Source organism: Lactuca saligna, chromosome 9 (genome assembly GCF_052625555.1).
Source record: "Lactuca saligna cultivar CGN05327 chromosome 9, ASM5262555v1, whole genome shotgun sequence".
In the NCBI taxonomy this organism is placed as follows: Eukaryota; Viridiplantae; Streptophyta; class Magnoliopsida; order Asterales; family Asteraceae; genus Lactuca; species Lactuca saligna.
This window is the reverse complement of record NC_136425.1, coordinates 156,501,585-156,528,082: the sequence shown is the minus strand read 5'-3', so window position 1 is coordinate 156,528,082 and position 26,498 is coordinate 156,501,585. Positions and strand designations below refer to the sequence as shown.

Genomic DNA, 26,498 nt, shown 5'->3' with positions numbered 1-26,498 from the left:
ACGAAGCAGAGAAAAATGATATTTATCGTTATTATAATTTTTTATTTTTAAATAAAAATATATAATAAAAAAAAATTGGATCATATCACCGCCCCAGTAACTCAACGCCCCCATAGTAAGGGAGGTGAGTTGATTCGAATTAAACAGAACCAAGGAGAAGGGATATAGGTGTCATTTGATTTTTCATTAGTATACGAATGACCCATTTACACATGGGCCTGATGTGTGGTTTCTGTTGCTACTTGTGGAGGTGGCACAAGAAGCCCATTTGATGGACAATAGTGTGCGTTCGCTCGTATGTGATTTTGATGCATTTTGGTGAGAAATAAACCCAGTCGAACGGCTACAATGCTACATACATAATGGGCTAATATATAGGCCTAAACAATATAATATATTGCCTAAATATACTAACAAAAGCAACTAAATAAGCGTTATACCGTTTAAAGTGTAGACTGCCCTTAACTATGTTATTAATTCATGTATTTAGCTCTTATTGAATATGTAAGATGTATATTAAGTAAACAAACTAGAAAATCTACTCAAGTTGTATAAATGGTATTTGAATATCAAGTTCACTCAGTTCATCATTTGGTTTTATTAATAATTTACAATATTACAGGAATCAAGACCCTAAAAATGAAACATTAATTACAGCTCACGAAAACAAGAAAAATCCAAAGTTTTATCATGATTTTGATTTTCAAACCTTCACATCTTTTTCTAATTTTTTTTTTTCTGAAAATCTGATTTCCAAAAAGAATTTGTACAAATTTCACATTTGTTATATCGTAGATGAACAACACAAAAAAACAAGAGTAAACAAGAATTCCACAAAAATCCATCGAAATATCCAAGAATCCTAAAATAAAAAATTAAAATATACATATGATGAGGACATTTCACATAAGTATTGTGGATAATTTCTTTTTGACAATTTTAACCCCACTTCATTAACCCCGTCAAAACCAATCTTAGTTTCTTGGAAGGTGTCACCACAATATATTAAGCAATTAAACCCATTATAAAAAGTTGAAAATCACATTATAAGATCAAAACCAAGTCAACCATCAACCAAACCTCCCATCTCCAATTCCATTCCAGCCATGAATCCTTCACTCTTTCCATCCAATTCCTTCGTCACCATCTTCATCCTAACCTTCATCCTCATTCCAACAGTCCTTTCCTCAGCTCAAACAATCTCCTATTCCGATCACTGTAATTCCTTTGCTCCGGAAGCCATTCCGACCACCCACATATTCACCCGATACCCGTTTCTTGAACCCGTAACCAGTCATTACACCGGTGGTCAAAACATTCTCGGCCCTGATTCCCCCTCACAAAGATCCATCCTTTTTACACCCACAAGCAACCTCTTTAGAACACAAACCTTCGACACATACAAAATTCAAGCCCAACTAAGATTCATTTCGTCAAATATTTACGTTTTCCACTCTAATTATTCACGATTTTATCGTCCATTGGTGTTTTACTTAGATGGGTTTTGGTCAGTTTCCACTAACAAGCTTTGTATGGTGGGATCCGCTCATTGGTTTTCCGAAAAGGGTAAACCTCTTAAACTTGACGCTGTTCTTAAACTTAATTTCGCCAGGTTTATAAATTTGAATAATAGTTTAGTCAGTGGAATCTTGGAGAGTTTGGCTTCCGTTCAAGATTCTGATTACTTCGAGCCGATTTCGATGATGGGGTTCCCTCGTGTAGCTCAGTTCAAATACAATTACTCGTTGGTTTCTACCGAAGAGTGTAATGGGCAAAACGGTAATTTTACTCAAGAACATTCGGTAGCTAGTATGCAATCTTTAGATATATGTTCGATTTTTAGAGATCAATTCAAGACTTTCAAGTTGGAGAATCAAGATACTGGGCACCCACTTTCCTTTCCGTTTTCGCCTTCTTTTTTATCGTTATATGCGATTCAATGTTCACCACATGAACAAAAGTTACGTTTTTTATTGGAATTTCAAGATAGAAGGAATAGTCGTTATGATCAATCTTTTAATCCAAATATAACGTTAATTGGAGAGGGAACATGGAATGGAACAAACAACGAGCTTTGCATACTAGCTTGCCATATCTTGAATCAAACTGATCCTTTGGGAAGTGCTCATGTCGGAGATTGTTCAGTCAGGCTGACCTTATATTTCCCTGAAGTTCGATCAATCATGAACACACATACCACCGAAGGTCAAATTTGGTCAACCAAGAAAGCCGATGATGTCGGGTACTTTGAAACGATTAAGTTTCAAAGCTTTGATCATAGTTTCGATCATTATGGATCGAAGTATGAGTTTACAAAATTGGAGAAATTAAGACGGATTTGCCCTGGAAGAAAGTTTCCTAATTGGGGATCGATTTCATACCCATCAGGGTATAATTGGGATATGACTTTCGACATGTCTGTGAAGCACGGAAACATGGTTTCCACCGGCTCTGCAGTTCCGATCTTTGTCGGGAATCAGTTTTACAACTCACATACGGTGGTGACTTCAAATTCTAATCCATTTCAGGCGGCATCACCCCCAGCCACCACCAGTGACACCGGTCCGATGAACATTAGCTACGAGATTACATTCCGTCCGTTTGTTAATTCAACATCGGAATTGCAAAGCGGGATTCCGTTGTTACCCTCTACCAACAATGGTAAAGTCGAGATTTCAGCGGAAGGGTTTTACGATAGTCAAACGGGAAGACTTTGCATGATTGGTTGTAGGAATCTAAATTCATCTAGCAAGGAATCAAGAAATGAATCTTTCGATTGTGAGATTATGGTGCGATTCCGATTCCCACGTATCGAACGGAATAACGGAAGCTTTTTGATTAAAGGAAGTATACAAAGTTTACGTGAAAGATCAGATGCATTGTACTTTGATCCTTTACGTATCGTTTCTCTCACTTACACTGAAACCGAAGCGAAAGAATCGATATGGAGAATGGATTTGGAAATCATCATGGACTTGATTTCAGTGACACTTTCGTGTTTATTTATCGTGCTACAACTCTTTCATGTCAAAAAGAATCCAGAATTGATTCCATTGATTTCGATTTTGATGATGGTGATTCTTACACTTGGGTACATGGTTCCTTTAGTGTTGAATTTCGAGGCAATGTTTTCAAACACTCGTTACCCTCAAAACATTCCACTCGGGGGAAGTGGTGGATTGCTTGAAGTGAATGAAGTGATTGTGAGGATAGTGACAATGGTAGCTTTCATTTTGCAATTCCGTCTCCTCCAATTGACATGGAATTCAAAACCTGGGAATGACGAACAGAAACATTGGAATCATGAGATACGGAGTATTGTAATCTGTTTACCGATTTATATAAGTGGTGGATTGATCATGTTGCTAGCGAAGTGGATTGACAATGATTACATTATCTCAAGTAATCGATCAATCTGGGGTGATTTGAGGTCTTATGCGGGGTTAACACTAGATGGATTCTTGTTTCCACAAATCGTTCTTAACATTTTTCAGATTTCAAAAGGGAATGCTTTGTCTTATTTGTTTTATATAGGGAACACTTTTGTTCGATTACTACCTCATGCGTATGATCTTTATAGGGGTCAAAAGAACATCAGTCATCAATTTGATCGATTCTATCTGTATGCAAATCCAAGAGCAGATTTCTACTCAACTTCTTGGGATGTGTCCATTGCTTGTGGAGGATTTGTGTTTGCAGTGATTGTGTTCTTGCAGCAACGTTTTGGTGGTCGATTTATGCTTCCAAAGAGATTCCAGGAGTCTGTTGAATATGAAATGGTGCCTGTGGTAAACAATGAGTAATTTATTAATGATTACGTACGCAAAGTTTTAGTGTTTGTAATAGTTATTTTTTTCGGAAGTAGTAATAGAGAGTCAAATTTTTCAGTTCCACAAACCAAAGCCTAAATTTGTATTTTCTTGCATCATCTGCTTACTATATACTCATTAATGTAGTCGATAAATCACCATAATTTACGATAATTTACTTACGTAAAGGTAATTATAAAAACTGCTAGTGATGCTGTTGAAAGACAAATAATTGCATTTGTAAGGCCCTTCATCGAATCATCTTGGCGGCAATGATTAAACTAACAATGTCCTTGGTCTAGACGCCCTGTTTTGAATCCAATGGAGAGCTAACATCCCGTACCCGAGTTCAACTTAACGAGAGAAAGGAAAACAATGGGTGAAATGAGAAGAAAATGAAAAAAATTGATGTTCCCGAGTTTCATTAAAGGAAGGAAGTGGAGAAAAATGAAAGGGTCACTTTCTCTCCTATCTTTCCTTCTGATTTGGGAGGATTTGGAAGGAAAGAAGAAAATGATTAATTTTCCTTCCATTTATCTCCAACTCGGAACACAAAAGAAAATTTTGTTTTCCTTTCCTTTCTCTTCTTTTCTCTCGTGACCTTCTTTTCTCTTCTTTTCTTTTCTTTTGATAAACTCGGGAATGGGGTGTAAGAGCTGTGTTGTAAGTAACCTCATTCACTCACATATAGTGTCACATGAGGAGGGTGCACAAACACTATTACACAACATTGGGGGTACGTATAGAAATTATCAAACCTAATTTAGTGGCATTGTCTTCGTTTTCTCGGTTAACACAGTCATATTCAAGATAAAATTGAGACACAATTAATCAAACAAACTCTTTGATTAAAAGGAAAATCACTCAAAACATTTGTGTTACAATTATGAATTCTTAATCCTAAAACTCGATTAAGATATGTATATATAGATCTAATGATCGACTTGTATTATGTCACACCCCAAAACCAAGAATGGCGGGAACGTTATGGGGCGGAGGACGTCATGTAAAGTATCACAACACAGTAAATGTAAATAAGCAAACAACATCATCCATTGCATTAAATATAAAATTTTAATACAAGCGTATTCCGTACAGTTTTAGACACCAAAAATATAATGTAAATCAAAATAGTATGATGAGTCTTGAATGCGCTCCATCTTCTCAAAAGCTAGCATCGGTACCTGTCTACTGATGACCTGAGAATACAAGTTATTTTGAAAGAGTTTATCAGCATTAAGCTGGTGAATTCATAAGTATTTTAGTGTCGAGGTTTGTTATCAAAACGTTTGAACCTGTCGCAAGTATGAGTTGTAAATGTATGTAAGTGTTTGTAAAAGTTTGAATCTCTCAGAAAAACCTATATTTTCTGTTAAAGTAGCCCTCTACCAAGGCTTAACTGTTTTGTATGCTCGTTTGATGTAAAAGTGTGTAATTTCCCAAGTGTAACTATCATTTAACAAAATATAGTTTGTACATTAAAGTTTAAGTGAGGTTATCACCAAAATGTAATGGGTAAATTATTGTAGTACGGTAGTTTTGTTTTATATGAACTACTGTTGTACTAACTACCTTAAACCGGGTTTATATTAAGGTATCGTGTGATAAATTGCACCATACTATCGACTGGTAACATCGACAACGTATAGTCGAAAAATAAGGTATGACGTTTGGCACCCGCAGACCTATCGGTCCCACTGTAGCTAGCAGCGAGGTGTAGGATAGTCAATCCAGTATAGATCTATACGCAAACTCACGCTCTCCCTCCAAGAGACTCTGGCTACAACTCGGGTCATGTCAATTAAGACATGCTCCCATACAGTGGATCACAATTGTTAACGTATTCGTGTATATGCAATATAATGTTACTTGTTCTAGTATCGTTGTATATGTTCTCTTAGTAATAAGTATTGACTCCTGAATGAACTGACTCGTTGATCTAGAAATTGTAGTAGTATGATCCCGTGTTACCCCGATGGTAACTTACTAACGAGGTGCTGATAAGTATGAATATGGAAGTACTTTTATGTCAATACATGTATATATGATATATATCTAATATTGAAACGACCCTCGGATGGTCACCCGAAATTCCACCAGACCACATCCAAATCGAGGAAAAGGAAATAGGACAGGTGGCTTTCCTAAGCCCTTTAAACATTATTTATACAGTTATACATATATGGGCATGCAAATTTATAGGTAGTAAAACAAAGTTTACAATAAAGTATTTGATAAGTAAAAGAGTTTGTAAAACATTTTGAAGTAAAACAGTTTGAACAGTGATAAAATCATTGGTTTCCTAGTTATTAATCACATGTGATTAATGCAATCACATGTGATCGAAGCAATAACTATAAGTGTTTAACGTGTATCCCCCCCCCCCCCCCCAATAAAGTATTTAAACATTTAAAAGCATTTCAAAGGTTGAATAAAGGGGTATGAACTCACTTGGAGGTTTGAAGATAGCGAGATCGAAAACCGGGCAGAGTTTCGTCTCGGGAAACGGATTTTTCTCGGGAATCTCGGGAGTAAAATCGACCCTCGGGACTTGAGCAAAAAGACCAGAGCTTCGGGTTTGAACGGGCACGGATATCTAGGCAAGATCGTGAGAGAAAGAGAGAAAATGAACAAATTTTTCGGAAAGGCTCGCATCCCTTTTTTATAGGGGTGCTGAACCGCCTCCGAACGCGGGGCGTACGGGCGTACGCAGCGCGTACCCGTACGTCATCGCTTACGTATTTCGGATGGAGCGGGTCGGATGGGACGGCGGATCGGGTAGCTTCGCATAGGGAGACGTGGACGATCCGAGGTCGTGCCCTCGAGTACGCGGGGCCTACGAGGGTACGCGGCGTGTACCTCGGCCCTAGGCTAACTCCTCTTCGGATAATACCGAATTTTTAATAAAAATTATATATAAATTATTTATCAAACTTCAAAAATTCATATCTCCTTCATACGAACTCCGTTTTCGACGTTCTTTATATCCCCGCGAAGGTGAGACTACGATCTACAACTTTCGTTTAGATTCCGTTGGCAAATTCCGAAATTATTTTTATTATTTATTTATTAAAATGATGTGATTAAGGAATCTCTTTAAAAATTCATAACTTCTTTATCTGACGTCGGTTTTGCCAAACTTTTTACCGTTGAAATACCATTGTCGAGACCTTCGATTCTCGTTTAGGTCATTCCGGCCAAATGTCACTCGATCTCCGTTTCGAGTTTTTAGCTGTCTGTTGCTAAGCTGAACTTTGAAAAATCATAACTTCAATATACAAAGTCGGATTTGGGCATTCTTTTTACGTACGATCATGGTTTAATGAGATTTAAACATAGAAGAATTTAAATAGAAACTTTTTGGACATTTTATTATCAAAGTTAATTTTATTAACTCAAAAAAATGTTTACAATACTTGACCTATTAGGCCATTACAAAGAGTTGAAATATCGGGTTGTCACATATTAGATTGTAATTAGGAAACTAAGAACCGACTTGTAAAGTAGTTTACTAAAACTAGATTGCCTAAATTGGATTGTTTGATCCTCAAACTTAGGATTCCAACAATCACCCTTGAATCTCTAAGTCCTTCTAGAGACGTCTTCAATCCCGATCAAGTTCTGCATTTCCTTGAACTTGGTTCGAGCTAATGGTTTCGTAAGAATGTCCGCCTTTTGTTCGTCACTGGGAATGTACTCCACCTCCAATTTTTCATTTTCAACACAATTAAGAATAAAGTGAAACCTCGTGTGAATGTGTTTATTCCTTCCATGAAAAATGAGATTCTTCGTTAGTTCGATAGCCGACATGTTATCAACTCTTAGAATATGCTTGATTGCAACACCATTTGAAACCGTATCATGTTGCTCCTCGTAAGTACCGTAGGATGTGCTTGATTGCAACACCATTTGATTCTCTTGGACTTTGCATGTATTGACTAACAACTCCAACCGCATATACCATATCGGGTCATGTTTGTGTAACGACCCAAAATTCAAGACCATTCGTTATCAGAGTAAACATTCACAGGCTGTCTAATTTATGGTGTGTGCTATGCGATCACCCCGAGCTCTTCCCTCCGCTACCGGAAGTACCTGAAACCAAAACTGAAAACCGTAAGCACGAAGCTTAGTGAGTTCCCTAACCTACCACATACCATGCATAACCACATACTGCACATACTAGGCCATGCTCGCTATTTTGGGCCTCGCCCCCTACCTCGGGCCTTACCCACTACAACGGCCCCGCCGCTCCAGGCCCTGCCTGGCTTCGAGCCCCGCTCGGATACAGATCTGTTTCAATTAGGCCTCGCCTGTCACTGGCCCCGCCCGCTAACATATAATAGCACATAAGCATATAACAACACATAAGCTAACATATACTCACAAATCATGTCCTAAGGCCTCGCCTATCTTGGGCCTCGCCCTTGTCTTACTACTGATGAGTCATGGAACCCCGTCCACGCTCCTACTAGTACTGAGATACGAGCCTAGCCCACTCTCACTCCTTCCCTAACTTGGGCCTCACCCCTGTTCTACTACTAATGAGATGTGGAACCCCATCTACACTCTGCTATTGGTGAGTTACGGGACCTCGCCCACACTCACCTCCCTACCAAGCACATACATGTATCACACAGACAACAAGTATAAACTATCATATAAACAAATCCTTGGGCACCCGCCCACTATTAATGGACCTCGTCCTGAATATCATACTAGCATACTGTGCCTAGGGCTAACCCCCAGGCCTTCTACTCATAACTACATGGGTCGGCATTATGCCCTTAGACCCATTCACACAAAGGGAAACTCACCTGCACTGGCTGAACTTGCTGATGATCTCACTAACTGCTGCCCGGCAACTCTCTGAACTCTTGCTCCCCTTGCTCCACGAACTACCATTATCAATGCGACACTGAGTCTAACTGACCCCCAAAAGTCAACTAAGTCAACTCTGGTCAAAGTCAAAGTCCTGGTCAAAGTTAACCTTTCAGGTCAACCCTACTCTCTGAGTCACCCTATTGACTCACCGAGTTCATATGCTCAGAGTCCTTCCTCTCGCGACTTGACTCGCCGAGTCTACCAATTTCCGAGTCCTGACCTGTCCAACTCACCGAGTCTTCACTCGACTCACTGATTTGAGTCTCAACTAGAAGGGTTTAGGGTTTCACGACCTGACTCGCCGAGTCCAAGAGCAGACTCGCCGAGTACAAGGCAATCTTCATCTGACTCGACGAGCTGTTCATCCCACTCGTCGAGTTGCTCCTAATCTTCATGCTACTCGCCGAGTCCATTCAGATCTCCTTACATGCAGAGGAATTTTGAGTCATGCATGGACTCCAAACTATAGATCTACCCTTCCCAAGCCTATTCCTCACATAAAGTTGCAAACTTTACGTGTAGAGAAGGAGATCTGGGAAAAATACACCATAAACTAGGGTTTAAGGCAAAGAGGCTCCATAATCAACTCAAGGGCAGATACTTTATGCTTCTCAAGACCATAATATGCTTAGATCCGAAGTAGCAACTTCAGATCTGGCTTCTAACTCAAAAAAAGGGGTAGCTAATCATGGCTAGAAAACCCCCAAAACTCACAACCATAATAGATCTAAAGGAGAGAAACGACTTAATACCTTCAATAACTCAGAAAGTTTCCCTAATCTTTAGATCTAATGCCAATCCTTGAAGCTTCAATGATTCCCCTTCTTCTTCTTCCTTCAAATCACCCAAAAATGGCTTGGAAGCTTGAATGAGCAACAATGGGGCTTAGGGTTCGATGTTCTGGGTGAAAGAGACTGTAAAGGAACCCTAGGGGAGAGAATGAGACGTTTAAATAGGCTTCAAGTCCCGAGTTTAGGGTTTTCCTCGCACAAACCAGACTCGTCGAGTCCCCTTGGCCAACTCGCCGAGTCGGTCACTTACTCCTCGACCCGGATCCCGCTCGGACTCGTCGAGTTCCTCCTTGGACTCGCCGAGTCGCCCCTTGAAATTAGGGTTTTCTTTCCTTTCTTGGCCTTCTAGAATTTGGGTGTTACAACTCTCCCCCACTTAAACTAAACTTCATCCTCAAAGTTTACTATGACCCACCGCCTGCGATCTGCCTCCAATACCCTACTACTTACTCCAACCCCGGCTGCCTACCTTCGCTGGTCTTCCGCCTGGTCATTCAGACTAACATAAATCCTTACGGATAAAAATCTCGGGTTCACCCTGACCCTGAACATTCTGGAAACACAACTTACTCAACCGACAATTCTTCTGGTACTCTCCAATTACTGCACTGACCCCATAGGGGTCCACCCCTTCTTTCCTTGCACGATTTCCTTGCCTTCCCAAGGCAATACTCCATAACCATATGTTTCCTCTGCCACTGTGAAGATCATATCTTCACCAAATCCGTTACTCCCGCTACTTCCAGTACGGGTCATTATCGCTAGTATCCACTGGCCATTTCTTTCTTTTATAACTTGGTTTCGAGCACCCCACAGTCAACTAACTGAATTCCACCATACTCTGCATACCCGCACTGCTACCAACTGGAAATTCTGTTATTCCTCATCTGGCTTCCGGATGAACTGAGACCACCCTGGTCCCGATCAACCTATCAATATCTGGATTACCGGCTCCCACCGATTGCTGACTCAACACAACTACTAGTCGCTTCCAGCGACTTTCGAAGAAACTTCAACCACCTATAACTGCTCAATCTATTCTACCATGCAGGCACTACAATTTCCTGGGATCCCCGATCCCCTATCTTGACACTAAGGTCCCCAGTTGTGCTGCTAAAACTAGTGGGCCTCGCCCACGGGTCTCACTCGCCTCTATCCCTCTAGTCCTATTTTCCTAACTACTCTCGCATGGGCCTCGCCCACGGGTCTCACCCAACCATACTACTGAGCAACCCTGCTCTCAGGTCTCACCTACACTGCTACTCTCATACGGGCCTCGCCTACGGGTCTCACCCAACTATATCCTAAAGCGGCCTCTCCCAAGGTCTCACCTCTCTAGGGCTATACAGGCAACTCCTACCATTCTCGTCCACTACCCACTCCTGATTCCTACCTGATCACTAGGAGTTAAGGGCCTCACCCCAACTCTGCCAACGAAGCTACTATAGAATGTTACGACTTACCCGTAGTCTTACATCACCTTCTATCATCGTCTGCTAGTGAATGCTACGGCTGCCCCGTAGTCTGACAACACTTTCCACCACTAACTGCTAGTGAATACTACGGCATGCCCCGTAGTATTACAACACTTCCCACCACTGACTACTAGTGAATGCTACGACTGCCCCGTAGTCTTACAACACTTTCCACCACTGACTGCTAGTGAATGCTACATCTGCCTCGTAGTCTTACAAAACTTCCCACCGCTGACTGCTAGGGAATGCTACGGCTGCTCCGTAGTCTTACAACACTTTCCACTTCTGACTGCTAGTGCGAAAGCACCCCATGCTATCAGTTCTCAAGATCTTCCTTTTGACTCACCCGATCCCTACAGGCGATCCTCCGACCTGAATTCCCAACCACATACTAACCATCACCAATACACACAATGGCTGAGGGGGAGTTTCTCAAACTCCTAACCCTAACTCCTCAATCCATCAAACACTGTACCACTTCTTTTTCCTTTTTCAGAGGTCGCGCCCTCATTCTGGATTTGCGTACTCTTACCTTTGTGCACTCTGAGGATTCTCCCCCACTTCGATCCTGCTTAACCCTTGTTGCTCAATGCTCGAAAAGAAATCCCAATCCTCGCTACCATTCCATAATCAACCTGCTGCGGAACCCCAAGCTTACCATAGCTAGGGATCTAACCAGACGATTTCTACAACTATACGGCTCCAAACTAGCAAGACCTACCAAGTCCATCCCATGCATGCTACAGCCACTGCATCCTAAGCAACCTCCCTCAATAAGGCACATCCCCTAACTATCATTCAAATATCCAAGGTATGCAGATGGCATATAACTCGATCACAATCAAGCCGCTCAAAAATAAAATACTCATACTGATAGTATGCAGAACCATAACAATATAATCATGAACAAATAAAAGAACTGAAAACGGAAGTCGCATACCTGCAACGTCCGGCGCTGCTCGCGTCTCCAAGGTGGACATCTGAAACGCCCTGCCTCCTACCGCAGGCGCCTTCGTGCGGCCTTGACGGTCGTCTGTGATCTTCAAGGTTGCAGGGGCAGGTGCCATCACCCGTCCTACCGAAACCAAACTGGGGCACTGGGCCTTCTTGTGGCCCCGCTAATTATAGTGAAAACATATCAAGTCTGATCCCTGCATCGTGGTAGCAATACAATCCCTGCTAAAATGACCAGTCCGACCGCACTTGAAGCAGTCAGACTCACTGCCGCTACCACTCCTGCACGCGCCACCATGCACCCTGCCACACTTCCCACATCAATTGCGGTCCTGATACTCCCTCGATCTCGAATCCGATCCCTTGGGCCTTTTTCCCGAACTCGCGGCTACCTAAACCTCATCCGGCTTCCTCTTCCGGATCTGCTCCAAATCAATTTCCCTCTCCTTGGCCTGAGAAATCATATCTTCCAGCGTCTTACAGTCGGACTTGCTCACGAACTCCCTGATGTCGGCCCTCAACATCTCGTGATATCGGGCCTTCTTCATCTCCTCATCTGTGATATACTGCGGTACGAGAAGAGCCCTCTCCCTAAACTTGGCGATGATCTCCGCCACAGTCTCAGTGGTCTGCATCAAATCCTGAAACTCCCGTGCCAACTGCTGCACCTCAATAATTGGCGAAAACTCCACCTTGAACCTGGCTGAAAAATCACCCCATGCAATCGCGTCCAACGCGGCATCATCACCCAAAGCGTGACCAATCTCTTCCCACCAATCCCTCGCTCTGTCCTTCAGAAGACAGGAAGCGAGTCTGACCTTGTCCTCCTCAGGACACCGGCTCATACGGAACGTGTTGGCAACATCAGCCAACCATCTCCTACTAGCGATGAGGTCCCTAGCCCCATGATAATCTAGTGCCCCGCAAGCCCTGAACTCTCGAAATGTCAAAGTACGCGCTCCCATCAAAGCCATCATCTCGGCATGGAAGGCTCCCAGCCTCTCATCCAAAATCCCTAATATACCCTCCTTGACCGTGCCAAAGATCACAAGAGTCTGGTCTAGAATACTGCACGTAACCTCAGCTGATATCAACTCCCTCATCTGCTCCTCGAGCTGCTCGGCCCCTGAACCTGAGCCTGATCCCTCTCCGGCGCCTGATTCGCCCACTGGTCTCTCTCGCAACGTCACCATGCTGAAACATATGACACAACCATTATCATAATACTCATCACTACTGTGAGACCAAACACACGCACTACCAGGTTCCCGGTCTTGTCTCGGCCTTTCCCAAATCGAGTAGGGATCCTCTACTTTCAGTAATACGAGCCGATACTACCTTCTACATCTATCCGTACTTTCCTCAAGAACTGCTTTGACTCCACTAGGTCCCTGTACTACTACTACTGCTCCCAGCACTACCTCATCCTAGGCTTACCCTAGGGAAACTTCTGACTCAACTCAAACCAGTCCTCATCTGCTGAAGGTCTCCTTGTGATGCCAATTAGCCATCACCTGGATACCATCACATGTGACGAGGCTCAAATAATCCTTCAAGTAACAGACTCGTCCCTACAACGGTTGGACTCAAACAAGAGCTGCGCAATAGGACCAAATCCAACACTCTAAGATTATTTAACCCTGATCACATGTGACGTGTCGTATCCACTTAATGGCTAACTCTCATCACTCAGAATCCCACAATGCACAAAGCAAGCAGCATTCAAACAGGGGGAAATCTAACCATAACATACTCAAACAATCATATCAACATAGCAAGAATCTGAACTAGCATGCAACACAAACTCATAAACTCAGGCATAACCTAAACAGGCTATCCTACTACTATCTAGTCAGCACTATTATACAACTCAAAGCACATATAACAGGCACATAAGGCATCCTCCCTAGATCCTTAGTCCTAATCTAGCATGCTATTCTATTAACTGATAATCAAAACATAGACTTGTATGGGTATTTTGGGGTACTTACTTGAGCTCGGTTGATTGCATGCAGCACACCTCCTTTCTCTTTTCAAAGTTCTTTTCTTTCTGAATTCTTTTTGCTTTTCTAAAACCGTTTTCTTTCTCAAAACTCTCTTTTTGTACAAAACGGTCTTTTCATTTTGAAAACCTTTATACCAATTCCTCAGTTTGAGTTCAGACATACCCGAGAGCATGTCCGAATCCCTCAAACCAAGGCTCTGATACCAACTTGTAACGACTCAAAAATCAAGACCAAAAATTTCTTTTAATAAAACATTACTTAAAGCAAAGTCATCATTCCAAAACATAATCAGAGTATTAATTTTTAAAACACATGTTCGTTATCAGTGTAAATATTCCCGGACTGTCTAACCTATGGTGTATGCCATGCTATCACCCCGAGCTCTTCCCTCCGCTACCGGAAGTACCTGAAACCAAAACTAAAAACCGTAAGCACAAAGCTTAGTGAGTTCCCCACCCTACCACATACCATGCATAGCCACATACTGGGCCACGCCCGCTATTTTGGGCCTCGCCCCATACCTCGGGCCTTGCCCGCTACAACGGCCCCGCCGCTCCAGGCCCCGCCTGGCTTCGAGCCCCGCTCGGATACAGATCTGTTTCAATTAGGCCTTTCCTGTCACTGGGCCCCGCCCGCTAACATATAATAGCACATAAGCATATAACAACACATAAGCTAACATATACTCACAAATCTTGTCCTGAGGCCTCGCCTATCTTGAGCCTCGCCCTTGTCCTGCTACTGATGAGTCATGGAACCCCATCCAAGCTCCTACTGGTAGTGAGATATGGGCCTAGCCCACTCTCAATCCTTCCCTAACTTGGGCCTCGCCCTGTTCTGCTACTAATGAGATGTGGAACCCCATCCACACTCTGCTATTGGTGAGTTACGGGACCTCGCCCACACTCACCTCCCTACCAGGCACATACATGTATCACACAGACAACAAGTATAAACTATCATATAAACAAATCCTTGGGCACCAACCCGCTAATAATGGACCTCGTCCTGAATATCATACTAGCATACTGTGCCTAGGGCTAACCCCCAGGCCTTCTACTCATAACTACATGGGTCGGCATTGTGGCCTTCGACCCATTCACACAAAGGGAAACTCACCTGCACTGGCTGAACTTGCTGATGATCTCACTAACTGCTGCCCGGCAACTCTCTGAACTCTTGCTCCCCTTGCTCCACGAACTACCATTATCAATGCAACACTGAGTCTAAATGACCCCCAAAAGTCAACTAAGTCAACTCTGGTCAAAGTCAAAGTCCTGGTCAAAGTTAACCTTCCAGGTCAACCCTATTCTCCGAGTCACCCTATTGACTCACCGAGTTCATATGCTCAGAGTCCTTCCTCTCGCGACTTGACTCGCCGAGTCAGTCCATGACTCGCCGAGTCTACTGATTTCCGAGTCCTGACCTGTCCAACTAACCGAGTCTTCACTCGACTCACTGATTTGAGTCTCAACTCGAAGGGTTTGGGGTTTCGCGACCTGACTCGCCGAGTCCAAGAGCAGACTCGTCGAGTACAAGGCAATCTTCATCTAACTCGACGAGCTGTTCATCCCACTCATCGAGTTGCTCCTAATCTTCATGCTACTCGCCGAGTCCACTAAAAGGACTCGGCGAGTCCATTCATATCTCCTTACATGCAGAGGACTTTTGAGTCATGCATGGACTCCAAACTGTAGATCTACCCTTCCCAAGCCTATTCCTCACATAAAGTTGCAAACTTGACGTGTAGAGAAGGAGATCTGGGCAAAATACACCATAAACTAGGGCGTAAGGCAAATAGGCTCCATAATCAACTCAAGGGCAGATACTTTATGCTTCTCAAGACCATAATATGCTTAGATCCGAAGTAGCAACTTCAGATCTGGCTTCTAACTCAAAAAAAGGGGTAGCTAATCATGGCTAGAAAACCCCCAAAACTCACAACCATAATAGATCTAAAGGAGAGAAACGACTTAATACCTTCAATAACTCAGAAAGTTTCCCTAATCTTTAGATCTAATGCCAATCCTTGAAGCTTCAATGATTCCCCTTCTTCTTCTTCCTTCAAATCACTCAAAAATGGCTTGGAAGCTTGAATGAGCAACAATGGGGCTTAGGGTTCGATTTTCTGGGTGAAAGAGGCAGTAAAGGAACCCTAGGGGAGAGAATGAGACATTTAAATAGGCTCTAAGTCCCGAATTTAGGGTTTTCCTCGCACAAACCAGACTCGTCGAGTCCCTTTGTCCGACTCGCCGAGTTGGTCACTTACTCCTCGACTCGCCGAGTTCCTCCTTGGACTCGCCGAGTCGCCCCATGAAATTAGGATTTTCTTTCCTTTCTTGGCCTTCCAGACTTTGGGTGTTACAGTTTGCAAGAGATATTTAAGGCATCCTACCATATTTTAATTTTGTTTTGGGTCGATTTTGGGTTCATCTTCGGCCTTTGACAATTTATTTCCCGGTTCCATTGGACTGTGGGTCGGATTGCAATCATGTAAACCGACTTCTTTTAGAATGCGTTGAGCATACGCTTCTTGGTTTATCGTAATCCCTGATTCTTCTTGTTTCACTTCAATGCCAAGGTAGTAAATCAATTTTCCAAGATCCGACATTTCAAAATTCTTTGATCTATCCATCTTGAACCTTTCAACCATGCTCAAACTTGTACATGTGACAAATAAATCATCAACATAAATTGCTAAAATTAGCAAGTTAGATCCTTCACTTTTCCGGTACACCGATGGTTCTTTCATGCACTTTTGAAATTCCATACTCTTCAAAATCCCGTCAAGCTTCGTGTTCCATGCTCAAGGTGCTTGTCTTTAGACCATATAGTGCTTTCGTAAGGTGATACACTTTATGCTCACTGCCTTTCTTTATATAGTCGTCTGGTTGCGATACATAAATGGTCTCCTTCTATTCTCCATGTAACAATGTCGTTTTAACATCTAAGTGGTGAAGCTCCCACCCATAAGTAGCAGCTAAGGATATAACAATCAGATGGTTTCGATTCGAGCTACCGGAGCAAATACTTCTTGAAAATCAATATCGGTTTGTTGCATGTAACCTTTAGAACCTAATCTTGCCTTGTATTTATTAATGGTGTCATCTGCATTTTTCTTCAATTTGAACACCCACTTGAGTCCAATTGGCTTCACCCCTATAGGCTTGTTCACGAGAGTCCAAGTAATATTTTTGTTTATCAAATTGATTTCTGCATTCATGGCTTTGACCCACTCCGGTTCTCTCTTCACCTCTTCAACCGACACCAGCTCATCATTGGTTATTAGGAGAAGTTCTTCGAGATTATCGAGATCAAGCTTATAATATTGAATTCGTCTTGGAGATACTCTTGTTCTCGAGGGCCTTTGGTTTGTGGATCCTTGTTGAACACTATTGTTGACCGAACTTGGTTGTTAATTATCTTGTACTTCCGCTCCATATTCAAACTCATGATCTATTGGTTTGATTGGGTCGTTGTTTGCATTGTTTCCTTGATTGTTGTTCATCTCGTCTTCTAGGTAGTCTCATGGTATTATGAATGAGCCTGGTTCTTCGTCGTTGGTATCTGCTTCTTTAATCCAATCCCACCCTTTGGTTTCATGAAAAATAACGTCTCGACTCACGATTATTTTTTGTGTCGCCGGGTTAAATAATCGATAAGCTTTTGTACCTGGTTCAGAACCAACATGCACTAGTGGTCTTGATCTTTGCATCCAACTTCTTTAGATTAACCGGTTCAACTTTTTCATGTGCCAGACACCCAAATATATGAACATTTTCTAAATTCAGTTTTCTTTTATACAACTTTTCATATGGAGTTGTATCACCAATGACTCTTTTGTAAACTCGATTGATTAGATTTTTAGAGTGATTTACCGGTTCTCCCCATAAGTAGTTTGACACATGCATTGCCTTCATCATACTTTATATCATGTCCACAAGTGTTCAGTTTCTTCGTTCCGCAATTCCGTTTTGTTGTAGAGAGTATAGGGCAGTAAGGTGGCGTTTGACTCCGTTTTGATCACAAAAAGAATTAAAATCAAGAGAAGTAAACTCACCTCCTTGATCACTTTTAAACACTTTCAAAGGCTTTCCAATTTCATTCTCCACCAAAGCTTTGAATTTTTTGAAGTGTGTAAACGCCTCACTCTTCTCTTTCATGATATAAATCCACATAAATCGTGAAAAATCTTCAATTAGGGTGAACACATATCTATTTTGACCCTTGGTTGTCGACGTGATCGGACAGTATAAATCACCGTGAACTAATTCCAATGGTCATTTTGCTTTGTATGTCGTCATAGTCGGGAATGACTTTCTTGTTTGCTTGCCCACCAAGCAAGACTCACACAATTGATTCTCATGATCAAATTTGGATAACCCTTTGACTAGACCCCTCTTGGACATCTTTTTTATTGACTCGAAATTGATGTGCTTGAGTCTTGCATGTCATCGCATGTATCTTCACTTAGTCTCGAATGAAGGCAAATAGGTACTCTAATTTGTAATTTTATTTTATAAAGGCGGTTTTGAGTTCTTTGTACTTTCATTAATAAGCAATTATCGACATCGTGTATGGTCAAATAGTTGTCTTTCATTCTAATATCACACCCGGCTTTGGTTGCTTGTCCGAGACTAATAATATTGTTCTTGAGATTCGGTATGTAGTAAATCTCTGTCATCAGCCTTTTTTTGACCCTTCTTCCATTGGAAAAATATAGCACCTTTTCCTTAGATTTTTACACACGAATTACCTCCGAATTTAACCCTCTCGGTTATGCCTTCATCAAGTTCGGAGAAAAATGACCAGTTTCCCACCATGTGACTGCTTGCCCCATTATCCAAATACCACACATCATTGTCTTATGAGTCGTATCAAGATAGTATCACCTATTCTACGTTTAAAAACACGGTCTCATGTAAAAATACGGTCTCATCGACATCGTCATGCTCGGTAAAATTACTTTCTTGGAGTTTTTGGAGTCGGTCCGGACATTTGGACGTGAAGTGGCTTCGTTTATCACATCGGTAAAAAATAATTTTGGACAGGTCCTTTTTCGATTTACGGTTCGGGTCAGAGTTGGGCTTTTGATCAAATTTAGGCATGTTTTGATCATTGGGCCGATTACCTCTATGTTTTGGGCCATGGGTCTATTGAGACTTATACCCATTTGATGACCCACTTAAGCTATTTGATCCACCAACCCCTTTCCACCTTGAATCACTCTGCGATAACTTTCGACTACTCGAACCAACACCGCTGCTTGAACTACTACCGCTAGAAGACCTCACAAACATCGCCCTCGTCTGCCCTTCTCTACAGTCATCAACCTCCTTCGCCCTCTCCTTGTAGGCTTTCAACCGCCCAACCACATCCTCGAAGCCCAACGTCTTCAGATCAAGGACCTACTCAATGGAGGCCACGATGTGGATATATTTTCTTGGCAACAACTTGAGTAATTTCTTCACCATCTTTAATTCTTTAATCGTCTCATCAAGTGTTATCGATTTAGACAATTCCGGATAGTTTTCCGGCGAAATTTTCGATTGATTCTGTCTCGATCATCTTCAGCCTATCGAAATCGATGCTTAGGGTTTGTAATATTACCTCTTTTCACCCTATTAGTCCCTACATAGTGATCCTTGATCAATTCCCATAAAGCCTTAGAAGACTCGGCATCGCCAATCTGCATTATCAAGCTTTCTGGAATCGACTAATAAAGCAACCCCATAGCAAGGTAATCCTTCTCCTCGTTCTTGTCTATTCCTGGATCAATCACAGTCCAAGCCTTGTGAATTCTAAGCACCACCATCATACGCAGAGACCAAATAGTGTAATTGGTGGGTGTGAGCATCGGACAAGCAATAGAAGTTGCTCCGACCTCCTTGATTCTCACCAGAGGAGGTTGTGCACCATCTTCAACATCTGAAATGTTGATCTAGCTTGTCAACAGGTAACAAAATCGATCTCACATCCTTCGGTTCCTTGGCTCTGATACCAATTCAAGACAAAACTGAGACACAATTAATCAAACAATCTCTTTGATTAAAAGGAAAATCACTCAAGACCATTGTGTTACAATTGTGATTTCTTAATCCTAAAACTCGATTAAGATATGTATATATAAATCTAATGACCGACTTGTATTAGATTGTAATTAGGAAACTAAGAACCGACTTGTAAAATACTTTCATAAAACTAGATTGCCTAAATTGGATTGCTTGATCCTCAAGCTTAGAATTCCAACACACATGATAATTGGCCAATGACATTAAGCTTATTAAGCTTATTGTTTCCGGTTATATATTATATATTATATATTATATATTATAAATTATAAATGTAAGCAAATCTTTTGATGAATTACTAACGTTTAAATTATATATAATTAAATTGTGAATACAATCTACAATTCGACCTTGTTGATAATTTATTGATGTAAAGATAATTACAAAAACCGACGTGATACTATTGATAGACCAATAACATTGAATTTGTATAGATATTAGAGGATACACAAGAGGAGTGGTATGCATAAATTTCAAATATATCATCATAAATCAATAAATTAGAAACATTAACATATATTTAGGGCATCCATAATCATTGATCTTATCTTCAAATTTTTTAGTTATTGTGTTTAATTGATATTTAGAGCATCCACAATCATTGAACTTATCCACAACGAAATAAAAATATCATAACGAGTATAATATTTAGATTAAATTATATTTTGATCTTTGTTTTAACTCATATTTTTGGTTTTGTTCCTTAGAAGAACTTGTTTGCCCCTTCATTTTAACTATTAAAATGTTCTCTTTCAAAAAATAATAATAATAATAATAATAATAATAATAATAAATAAAACTATTAAAATGTTCAATATATCATAATCAATAACAATTTTATCCATTCTTCCTCCCTTCACTTTCTTTTTCAAAGCATCTCCATTCCCACTACAACTTAATTCTATTTTACATTCTATAAACATATAAATGAATAACGACACTTTCAATTTGGAGTGTAAATGATATCATTTCCCACACACTCTCTTTTTGTAGTGTAAAATAGATTTTATAGTAGGGTTGGAGATAAACCATTCTAAACTTTAATTTAATTTTGAAAATAAAATGTAAAAATAAAGTATTGTGAAGTTGCTATAAAATGAAATAAACCTGACTTATCAAAAACCACACATAACTATATTTTGACCTTGGAGACCAAACTACGAACACTACCAATTTGGAATTTTATATAGGATCATAATGGACCAATTTACTTTGTCTTATGAACCATGTAATAACTCTACCAAGGTGTGTTTCTCTACCTTAAAATCGAATGAAAATAAGCATATATATATATATATATATATATATATATATATATATATATATATATATATATATATATATATATATATATATATATATATATATATATATATATATATATATATGTGTGTGTGTGTGTGTGTGTGTGTGTGTGTTAGGAAAGTATTAATTGATTGTATTTTTGTTTTTAGAATTTTTTTTTCTTTACATTTTTGCATTTTTCGAGTATTAATTTGAAGATTAATTTTTGGATTGTGCATCGATGTTAGGGATTTTCTTATTTGAACATGAAGTAGATGAAGGAATAGAGAGGATTGCGGTAAAATAGACATTATTTTGATATTTAAAAGACCGGTTGTTAAATTTTAGGACCAAAGACCAAAAATGTTTTAAAAAAAAATTATGAAATAAGGACTAAAATTGCACCCCAAATCCCTTAAAAATCAAAACCAAACAAATCAGCTAAAATCATGGGAAAATATAATATCAAATGACCAAAAGGAATGGAGTGTTTGAACATTTTGATCATTAAAATTTTAGTTTAGTAAAATGACCGAGGGATCTTCGAGGGGGATCTACGAAAGTCTTTTACCTTTTGAGAAATTTGAATAGTAACCAGACATTGAGGTGGCAGGAAAAAAACGATTTTTTGCATAGTTCCTCGGAGGGGGACTCTGATGAAAGGTTGTTGAGACTCTGCGGATTTGTTCTTCATCAGCACACCTCTGATGAACTGTTTTTCGGCTAACCATGATAAAAATCGGGATTTCATTAGCCAAAGAACAGTTCCTTAGAGGTGTGCTGATGAAGAACAGATCATCAGAGCCTCAACCACCTTTCCTCAGAACCCCTTCCGAGGAACTATGCAACAAACCATTTTTTTGTTCTTTTCCCCTATCACCTCAATATCTCGTTACTATTCACATTCCTCAGAATGTAAAAAACTTTTGCAGAGCCCCCTCAAGGGATCCCTTAGTCATTCTACAAAATTCAAATTTTCATGATCAAAATGTTCAAACACCCTCCTTCCTTTTGGTCATTTGATGAAATTTCTCAATATAATTTACTCTAAAAATTATCATTGTAGATTGAAATGAGACAAATTATTTAGTTAAAAAAATATTTGATTACTAAGTATAATTAGTAGAGTAGTAGACCAATAAACAACTTGTTGAGCTCTTATTATATCATTTTGGTGGATTTCAATAAGGTAAATTAAAATTGAATAGTTAATCTTTCAACGTGTCTACTCTGACATCCAATATCTCATCATTTGCTCCTTTATATTATTCACATTACGTCTACTTTGACATTTAATATGAAAAAATTAGGTGGTGGAAATCCATTTCAATGTTGTAATGAGAACTCATTACCTAATGACCACAATTAAAATTTAGGTGACCCAAAAAATAAACAAAATATCATTGATTGGCATTTTATTTTATGACATTAACATTTTTTTCCATTCAAACACAACCATAAAAAGATTATCCAGTTTATTTTATATAAATCACGAACTTCAATGATTCACTTGACATATACTTTGGATTACTAAACGTTAAATAAATGTTGTTTTTTAATACATTCAACTTATTAATAGATGTCTACGATGTATATTTAATAAACAAGTTACAAGAGTGAAGTCAATGTACAAATTTTATTTGAATATCAAAGCACATATTCATCATGGTAAGGTTGAATGAATAATTTACAATTATGCAAGAAAGTCAATGGTCATGCATGATCCTCTAAAATGAAACATAAATCACAAAACATTAATACACCTCACAGATACAGAGGGAATCTAAAATTTATCTCGACTCTAAACCTTCGTCCTTTTCTTTAATTTCTAAAAACACGACGTTAAAAAAAAAAAAAAAAAAAAAAAAAAAAAAAAAAAAAAAAAAAGATGATATATGCATTTCAGTAATATCGTACACGAACAAAGCAACAAACAAGAGTAAACAAGAATTCCGCAAAAATCCATCGACACATCCAAGAAATCATGGGGAGGGAAATCAATTCCTTAAAGATCTCAAATTGATCCATAACCTTGGTTTTACGGATATAAAATCAATCGGGATAAAATTGGTATTTTGATTAAATTATCTTTAAATAATAATTTTCGTAAGTTGCATCATAAACTCCAATACAGGCAAGTTAAATGACAGTTATAATAAATAATTTTAAACTATATTCTTGTACTCTTTTGTTAATGACTAACGTGTTATAAATATTTTATACATGTTGTATATATTCATCTTACAATGTTACTAATTGCTCCATTTCTCTCAATACAAACAATTAAATCACCCGCAATAACAATAATCAATATTTTCAAGGCAAAAGGAAAGTCGTTAAATCACGGGTTCTTTTCGATTTTGATATTCTATCCTACTTAATAAATGAAGGTTTTTTTTGTCAAATGTCATCATCTAATTCAATATGTCACATATCATTTTTTTAATTTTTTCAATTTCATTTAAATCCACTTGGCAAATTGTGATTTTTTTGACTTTATTATTAAATTAAATTATTAAAAAAATCTAATCTAAAAATATAATAAACAAAATAAGGAAACTTAAATGTCTCCATAAATCCTCACATAATTTGTCCCTTAATGTATTAAATTTAATTTAAATTCAAATCAACTTTTTTAATTGAAAAACATAATTTTCGGGCAATCCATTTTGAATTCACGATAATTTACAGAAACCTTGCAAAAATTGATTTATTCACAACTAATATTGATATTCTTTCCAAATTCAGTTTTGTAAATTATTAAACATGTAATGCTTAACAAAATATATATATATTTTTTCAAGAAAACCCGTGTATTACACGGGTCTCACACCTAGTTATATATATAAAAAAATCCAAATCAAACATTATTTTATCAAAAAAAATTCTAATGTTAGACCATTTTACATGGCAAGCTAACATAGCACCAAAGTCACTATATTAATTATAAGAAAAATGATTTTGACATTTTTTTTTTCAAATCGATCATCTTCATCCCTACAAAGGAAACTGATTTCCCTTTAATTCACTCATTTCTTGTATATTGTTAAAAATGGTAATTTCATTCACAAAACATTCGGTAGCTACCATGCAATCTTTTAGACTTATGTTCAATTTTCACTAATCAATTCAAGACTTACAAGCTGAAGTTTAAAAGTAGTAGGTCATCGTCTTCATTTCCTTCTTTTCTATCGCTGTATGCAATTCAATGTTCATTATTTGATTTTTATGTTATTGCATTGTCTGCTTACAGTCAATTATAAATCTCAAACTATCAAACCATTTACAAAAGAATCAAATTTACCCTTGTAGCTAAAGGATTACTGATTGTCAACAAACTAGTAAACAATTCTGCTAAAGAATCTGGTCAAGAAAGTAGAAGAATCATTGCGAATCGAAGGAAAAAAAACCGAATTGGGGAAGGATTTGTTCATCGGTTATGAGATCGTTGTCGTTAGGCTGAATTACTTGCTCTGGATCTCGATCGGCCCATAAAAAACATTGCCCAAATCTAAAACCCTCCTCCTTCAAAAACCTTTGAAGCTTAAACGTTTCGCCGTCGCCTCCGCCTCCGCCTCCGCCATTCTCTTACAATTGAATATGCCGTCGCCTCCATTAATTGTCGGGCTGTATGAAAATATTACATTTGTTTTCTGATCAATTTCCTTTATAACTCTTCAATGACAACTCTATAAGTTCTAGAGGCAACAAATCATTTTTGTTCTAATAAATTGTGTTTTGTTTATTGCGAAAGTTTCACGGTCTTTTTCTATATTTAAACAAAAAGTTTTGCTTGCAAGTACATTTAATTTTAATTTAAGGAAAAAGTTTTAAATATAAAAGTTATTTCACGTAGTCTCTTTAAGCAAAAAGTTTTATTTTAATTCATATGAGTCAATGTTAATGTTGTGAAATATGAGGACGTGATTTTCGCTATTAATGTTAGAGATAAAAAATAAAAAACGTAAATTTAAAATGCAAAATAAATAAAAAAAAAAAAATTCAAGAATTCTTTTTGACAAAATTGCAAGAATGGTCCCTATGGTATATCAAAACTAGCAACTTTGGTCCAAAATGGGTTTGGCTCGCAAAAATGGTTCAATAGTTTCATTTTGTTGCGAGTTTAGCCCAAAACTTTAAAACTTTTTATAATGATGGATTTGCCCTTGGTATTTTCCCTTTTTCAATTTTTTTATTACAGAAATCAAAAAAAAGAAAAAGAAAAGAAAAAGAAAATATCTCTCTCTCTCTCTCTCTCTCCCCCCCCCCCCTTTCATCTCCAACTCTTTTATCTCCCTCGTTTCTCACTTCTAGGGCGAAGAGATCCACCATAGTCGACTGTGGCAGCTCCTCCGCCTCCCTCTGTCGTGACGCATCATCATCCAACATCCCAAATCCAAATCCACAATGGGTGTTCTTCGTTCTTGATTTTGGATCTATAATAAAAAACAAAAACAAATTTAACACATGTCTAGAAGTTGATTTGCAAAACGAAGAACCTTCACTTTTATCGATTTTGTTCAATTTATTAGATTAAGTTTACAAATGTTCCAGACTCTAAACACACACATACATCAAGATTAATTTGATTTAAACAACGAAAACAAAGCTCAATCTCATTAGTTGTGAAGTCGATTAGAATTAAAAACATACACACTCAAATATGAATATGAATCTCAAGAACACTCATTTTTCCTGAGTTCAAGAGCAAGAACATCACATTCACAAACCCATAAATCATTCACAAACCCATAATTCATTTTTCCTGATCTGATGAACCGCCCTTCACCACCACCTGAATCGACATCAAGAAATATTTCAAACAAACCCAACAACTATAATCTAGATAAAAGAAGAAGAAGGAAGAAACATAACAAACACAACAATAACAAATCTTAACCCTAGATCACGATTTCAGTTGTTTTCTGCGGCACATTCACTCAAGATAGCCACTGGACGAACAAAGTTGGGGATTTTCGACCCTCTTAGAACGAGAAAGCTTAGGAGAGAGATGAACAATCAATGAAATCCATAAGGAGAGTTATGGCTCTAGAAACCTCCGTGGAAGCATAACCATCACCACCTGAAGTCGGTAAAGGGATTTGCAGAGACATAGGAGAAGACGAAAAGAGACAGAAATGTAGATCGGGTATCGGAGCTACAATCCTTCATAAACGTAGATCGAACAAATATAGCACCATCAGAAAACCCTTTTTCGGAGAAG

The 26,498-nt window shown here is 38.9% G+C and overlaps 1 protein-coding gene across 1 annotated transcript; it reads left to right on the top strand.

Annotated features, from left to right (window-relative positions):
* Positions 1-1,035: 1,035 nt before the first annotated feature.
* On the top strand, positions 1,036-3,827 carry LOC145017660 (uncharacterized). Its single transcript, XM_078975653.1, has one exon. It carries the CDS (start codon positions 1,107-1,109, stop codon positions 3,801-3,803), a length of 2,697 nt encoding a protein of 898 aa, XP_078831779.1. The 5' UTR covers positions 1,036-1,106; the 3' UTR covers positions 3,804-3,827.
* Positions 3,828-26,498: the final 22,671 nt, after the last annotated feature.